This window comes from Ornithodoros turicata, chromosome 8 (assembly GCF_037126465.1).
Source record: "Ornithodoros turicata isolate Travis chromosome 8, ASM3712646v1, whole genome shotgun sequence".
Taxonomy (NCBI): Eukaryota; Metazoa; Arthropoda; class Arachnida; order Ixodida; family Argasidae; genus Ornithodoros; species Ornithodoros turicata.
The window spans coordinates 40245787-40252764 of record NC_088208.1 but is presented as its reverse complement, the minus strand read 5'-3'; the positions used below and the strand labels follow the sequence as shown (position 1 = coordinate 40252764).

At 47.5% G+C, this 6978-nt stretch overlaps 1 protein-coding gene across 1 annotated transcript; it reads right to left on the bottom strand.

Annotated features, from left to right (window-relative positions):
• Positions 1-1439: 1439 nt before the first annotated feature.
• LOC135367345 (uncharacterized) lies at positions 1440-6089 on the bottom strand. Its single transcript, XM_064600560.1, has 3 exons — positions 6000-6089; positions 4578-4677; positions 1440-4460 (listed from the first exon to the last, which is right to left on the bottom strand). Exon 3 carries the CDS (start codon positions 3604-3606, stop codon positions 1783-1785), a length of 1824 nt encoding a protein of 607 aa, XP_064456630.1. The 5' UTR covers positions 3607-4460; positions 4578-4677; positions 6000-6089; the 3' UTR covers positions 1440-1782.
• Between the last annotated feature and the right edge of the window lie 889 nt (positions 6090-6978).

The window sequence follows — 6978 nt, the reverse complement described above, 5'->3', positions numbered from 1 at the left end:
TCTCGACAGTGTGCTAGCAGCTGTTTGAGACTTTAAGGCGCACATTTTAAACGTGAAAGTGTGCCGATGTGCGATGTGCTGCCTTTAGGTGATCTATATGGCCGTACTAGTATTGATGACCATTCTCTTATTTAATGCGCTTGAACTGCACAAATGGTTGGTTTAGTGTACCCCGAACTGTGACCATTTATTTCGATGTACTATTCTCAATGACCATTCTCATATTTAACGCACTCGAGCTGCACAAACGGTTGGCGTAGAACTGTGACCAGAGGTAGCCACATGGGTTGCTAAAAGTCAGGTCATGTGACAAGAGGTTGCTGCACATTTCATCCTCCTGTCTGTGTGTGTGTGTGTGTCTAGTGAGAGCGATGTGGCAACGTTGCTTCTATTTTGTCCTCAGACGCCACCATCATTACAATACCTCTGGCGCAAAAAAGAAAAGCTAGAATCAAATGGACCACGCGTCATCCACCAACACAGGAGGTGCTTGCCTAACATTTCAACTATCTGTCCTATATTTTTAGAGTGCATCTTCTGCCCTTATGCGACCAGACACGGTGGACACTTGACCGAGCACCTGAGGACGCACACTCGCGAGAAGCCGTTCAAATGCCGATATTGCGCCTTCAGTTCGACGCGGAAGGACACTGTGACCACCCACGAGAGGACACACACCGGCGAGAAGCCGTTCAAGTGCAGCTCGTGCAGCTTCATCACGCATCGCAGGTCCTCCATGCACAAGCACAAGTGGAGGCACAAGGCGCATCACTGAGAATACTTTTTTCTGGGTTTATTTGTACGTGCGCAGCAGAAAGGAAGCCAGAAGGGCAATGGTCCGGTGCAGATGTTCCGCATCACAGTGCAACTCATCGTGGGGCAACAGGAGTGCCCTTAAAGTGCAGGTTTGCTCCAATGTACCATAAAGATCTTGAGCTGGCAACCACGGGAATTCCCAATATCTTTTTCCGAGGGGGAGCAAAGTTCGCAAACCCGCCACACCTCTTTTCCGGGATACGGATGTTGCGGACCGGGCGGGTGTTCGGAGAGCCATGCGGAAGACCTATTAACACCAGCTTGCCTGCGCCCCATCCCTTGTCTCGTGGGTGTTCGGAGTTACACTTTTTCTGTACTTTAACAGCGCTCGAGCTAAATGCAATACGGCAAAAATTGGATATGTTCCAGATAACAGGCCGTCTTTGAGGGTCATTTTTCGTGGAGACCTCAGATTATTCGGAAATCTCTTCTAACGTTTCACCAGACTGAGGCAACGTCTTTTGCCTGCGCAGTCTCGGAAAATTAAAGGAGGTGGTGATAAACGTGGTCAAAATGCAACATTTGTCTATTATGATGCCACCATTCATTGCATATGTTGCGAGCTTGCACTTCAGTTTGAGTGTCTGCAGCAATGGCGTGGTCGATTACGAGGCTACAACGTTATTCACTTATTAATTTATTCAACGCTACTATGAGCAGCTTGCCCAGGAAAAAAGTTTAGAAAAATGAGGTATTTAGAGTTGTGAAGCACTGGGGAAACGTACGTAATGCTCGTAAAATTTGCTACGACATGGCTAACCCAAAGTTGTTCCCTGCGTACACGTCTTGTGCGAAGAAAGGCCACTTTAAACTGCGAGACGCACTGTTCGCAAGTACAAAAACTGCACCGCTTTAGTCTGCATTTCAGGAAAACTCAAAAACAATCGTCCTCATTACACGGTTATGTAACATCCTCAAAATTAAAATTAAAAACAAACAGGGAGCTCCAAGATGAGAGGTCTTATCTCATATCTGCACATTTCTCCTCTTCCAGTTCTGCAACGGATCCTTCCCCACCCTTTCTTGTTCTCTAACTTTGTCCTTGAGCCTCGACATCCTCTCGACCGAACGCTCCAAGTTCCTGTACTTATCCGAGAGGTCGGTCGAGGAGCGATCATGAAATCCACCGAGCTGCTTAATCACCGACCAATTTCCTCTGCCGTGCTTCAACACCCCGTACACGAGCGCCTCAACTTCTGCATCGCAGAAGCACTTCCTCTTTGTTTGACTATATGTGGCAACACCGGTTCTTTCCATTCTTTCCACTACAGGTGGTGTACCGTCTTCTATAAACGAGTCTTGCACTCCTGAATCGTTGTTGGAGTCACCGACGTCTGCCTGTGTAACTGTGGCTTGTCCAGGAGTACTACTTGCACTACCTCTGGTAGTCGATGCAGTGACCACTGGAGGAGTTTCTGCTGTCTCGGCGTAGCACGGATCCTCGAGTATTTCTTGCCCTTGACTACTTTCCGTTGAATTCAGAGAACCCCTCAGCGATTCTCTATTACTCCGCGGTTCACTCTCGCGCACGCATTCCTCTAACACTACAATGTCATCACTAGCACTGTCACTGTCATCACTAGTGACGTCACTGTCATCACTAGGGATGTAGCTGCTTGTGGAGGCATCATTTCCGAGTCTGCTTGAAACCAATATAGAATAGCGCACTATAGTGCAGCGGTCTTCCATGCTCCGCCTGTTATGTTCGTTATGTTTCTGCAGCTCTTTCAGCGGGTTAATTTTCTGTTCACGTTTCTTGCTAACTCTCTTCTTTACACTATTATATGCGAAAGAGTTCCGCTGAAGGTTTCTGTACTTGTCTCTCAGGTCACTGGTCGTGCGGCCCACGAAGCCACCTTTCACATGGATTTTCTTCCACGTCATGCTATCCTGCCAGTACTTCGAGAAGCCGAAGAAGATGGCTTCCTCTTCCAGCTGGCTGAACGGAACCGGCTTCCTTCGGCGGCGTACACTCGCATCGACAACTTGTCTGCCGTTGCCACGTTCCTGGTCGTGGGAACGTTCTGTGAACCTTCTCCCCTCCGGACTTTCTTCGGTCACGGGCTCGGTGTTTGTGTTTTGGCCTATACGCCTCGTTTCTTTCGACGGTGACACATTGGCTGCAGCGTCTGCGTCGTTTTCCTCGCCTCGTTTTCTCGTCGGCAAACACGGTGGGGAGAGATTCTCTCCGATGTTCTCTGATGTGCCGTCGCGTTCAGACGTTTCTTTGTTCAGACTGAGACTAACGGAGTCGCTACACGTTGCTTCTAAATCTATCGTTAACACTGGTGTTTCGCATTCGAGGTCAGAATCTTCTGAGGAAGTGTCGTACGCACAGATTTTCGTTGATGCAGAACGTTCTCCTTCCCCTTCAGCTTCTGTATCAGTAGACTCTCTCTCAGAGATCAGCTGTGCATCCCAATCCATTGATTCTTCAGAGCACTGCTCGATGCACTCGCTATCTTTGTACTCTATTCCAACTGCTGCAATACCTTCTCTACTAGCATTATTGTGCACGTTTGATTGCACACCCCGATTCTGTAGACCGCAAATGCTCGCTATGAGATTATCTGGAAGACGTGCAACTCTTACCACTGGTTTGATAACTGTGACACGCTGTGCGAGGCAATGCCTCTTTGAAGGTCCATTCTCTTCCTCATTTTGCGATGTATCGGACAAAGTACTTTTCTCGCGAGGTCTGCCCACTTCACAGCCAGAGACATCGTGATTTACCGCAGTTTCAGGTTCAACGTTCTCTGATGTGCCAGACAGCGAGGCCCGCGTCGACATCGTTGAAACACTTTTCTCGGGACTGCCATTTCCTGAACGACCTCGCGGAGTTTCTGTGCTGCGTAACAACCTGCTGGACTCACCACGTAAGCTACTATCACGTGATTCCGACTCATCCTCAACCTCGTGACATGGGGGTCCTACTCTTTCACCGGTGGTACCTCTGAATCTCAATAATCTAGTCACGCTTGTTTCTTCTTCTTGGCTACTCAACGTGGTTCCGGAGGGCACGGGATGTTTGTCGTTACGTTCACCGGTGCTGCCCGGTCCCAACTTTTGAAAGATTGCAGACTCCCAGGGAGTCAGTAGTTGTCCGCTTGTTGTCCCATCCAACGATCGTGAGTTACTCTGGCTCTGACAGTTGGGAGTTTGCTCTTCAGACTCACCTACTCCATCGGCTATCTCTGGTGTACTGCTGCTGAGCTGGTAACGCCTGCACTGCCGTATCCTACTCTCCTCTGCTGCACGGGTTACATCTTGATGAAGTTCGCGACGTTAGAATTTATCGCTCGCTGTTGCGACACTGCTTTGTGTGAATCCTTCCAAAGTAGATGTCTCCAAGTGTGTTGGTGTTGTCCACTGACAAGTTTCACAGCAGGGTTTTCTAATGCACGTCTCCAGTAAACAGACCTCCGCTGTGTCTGTCTGCGTAGAACTGTTCCGCGTGCACGTTAAATTATCTAGGTCGATGCTCTCAGTTTTAGCTCCTCCTAACACGACCCCGTCAAGCAAATCGTCCATGAAGCTCTCAGCAGTTTCTGTTCTGCTATGGTCCGCAGGTTCACTCTTCGATGGTATTTGCACACTGGCCACATTCGAGATGATGTCTTCGAGATATATGGTTGGAAAAGCATCTGGAAGGGTCGAGGTGACATTTTGGAAAATTGCATCGTGCGCACTTAAAAGGATGGTGCTATTGCACAGTAATGTAGTGTACAGCCTGAGAGAGATTTGTTTTGCTTTATCCGTACCAAGAAAGGCCAGTTTGGCGATGACCTCTTCCGAGATAGGCATCGCTGTTGGCACCTTTGAAGTGGCCTTGTGTGATGCCATGACTTTCCCATGTGGGCACTGCAAATAAACAAAGGTCAACGGTGTCTGCTCTCTGGAAAAGCGAGGATATTTTTCTGCGCGTATGTCAAGATTGAAGCTGCGTGGATGCAGGTACTCACAACTCAGTGTGATACATGCAAACGTGTTAACCAACAGAATCTTGCACGTGAATAAAGTGAGCCCACAAAACTGAGGCAACCCTGGATCCCCGTCCCATATATTTGTATTCCATGGGTGGAGATCGAATCTACCTGTTCTCAATGCTCCCCGAAGATTACAGGATTCTGGGGTTCGCATCTCCCAAGGAGATAAACCTGCTAAGGGAAGAATTTGAAATATTTCTAGATGGGACTTTTTTCATTGTGCCCCGGATCTTTGTCCAACTCCTGACAGTGCACCTGCCTGTAAGCTGGCAAGTTTATTCACCGCGCATATATTCTTCTACCCGGAAGGTCAAGCGCACCGTGCGCTGGTGCCCTCTAATTTTTTTAAGTCAGCATGCACATCCGCATGTTATCCTACTGCTTCCCCCGCGCCCTTCCTCACGGACTCCGAACGAGGACTCATAAAAGCATTGAGTGAACTGTGTTCCCGGGTGCCATACATCCAGGGTGCCACATTCATTTCTCCCAAAATTCTTTGCATATTCATGGGCAGCCGTCCAACAGTTTTCCCGACGACATGCAACCAGGTGCAGTCTATGAAGTCCTTAGCCTTTGTCCCTCCTGCAATGGTGGCACGCGCATAAGCAGTATTCTTCGGCATGAAGATTAGAGCTTCGAAAAACGAATGTGAAAAATAGCGCACAGAGTTCTTTTCCCAAGCACTCAGTGTTGTGCAAGCAGATGTAGTGAACGTTCAAGTGCGTGGAGGTACATTTATTGGGAGATAATACACATTTATTTTTAAGATGAGGAATGGTAATGAATTAAATTCAACTGAAACTGAATATGCCGTGCAAACGAACACCCTAACACAGATAGCCTAACACAGGTCTCCTATAACGATCGCGGCAAAAGAAAAAATCGCAAAAGGGTTGTTTTGAGAAAAAACAGTCTGGGTAGTTAAACGCCGAGTGCAAGGCGAATGGGTTGTTCTAAGAAAAACCGGTGCGAGTAGGTTTGCACCTTGCGCAAGGCGAGGGGAGGTTTGAGAACGAGTAGATAGAAATCCAGTAGAAACGCGAATGGCGTAGTTTCGATATACAGCCGTGCACAGACATGTAGACATACACAGATGGAAGCGCGAGTATAAGAGGCTGTTTTCGTATAGTGAAACAAACACGACAGCACCAAACCGCGACTCATAGCAAAATATGACATATGAATCGATTGACTCACTCAAAGACTTCTTGGGAAGTTTGCAGTCACCAGTCACCACTCACTTTCGAAACGCGCAATGACTGGATTGGCATATTCAAGGGCTTTATCGTTTCAATTCGTAGCCAATAAGATCCAAGGTGCGATCTAGGGAAGCTAGGGAACGTCGACGTCATTGACGTCGGATGGCAGGCACATATAAGACTTAAAATGCAGGCTAACTGATGAAGTAACATGAAAAGAAACTCCGAGACAGAGAAAACAGACAACCAGAACAAATGCCAAGCGAATTCTCGAGAATGCCAGTTTAAAATGGAAATGACGTCACTTGTTACGAGCTTGTTTCAAGTTTCAACAGTGTGCACCGTTCATGTAGCGCGGACGATCTTTTGGGGCTATTTTTACACTATTTTCGGTGCCTACATGAGTATGATGAGTATATCGTAGATTTTCCCTTATATTCCTGTGTGCGCTTTCGCCTTTGCGACCTCGAGGTTACTATGAGTACGTCGCGCATCCTAGCTTGGGATTGCTTGGGATAACCTGCATGATGATAGAAAATGCAACTTCTTACAGTTTCATCAGGCAAGCGCTTAATGCGAGATGACATTCCTCGAGATTGAGAGGATGACAATGACGAGAATTGGCAGCTACAATAATTACAGTAAACAGTCTTTTATGCTATAGTCCACTCAGTTGTCTCGCGACGTAAACACCCAATTATTATTATGCTATAGTCCATACCTTCTGGGAATGGACCTAATCAGGAACCAACTGAGTCAGGGAGCAAAGGCTGAATGTGACGGTAGCTTTGCATGCACAGTACTAGAAACCAGTGTATTCAACAAGGACGAATACTGGCAAGAAAATACCTTGATACAAAGGCGCTGACTGCGGGGGGGGTCTCTGGGAAGTCCACCCAGCTGAAGATGAACGTTTCAAGGGATATCCTAAGAATCGAGTGTTTCAGCATGACAGTGATCATGAAAATTACTTTAAA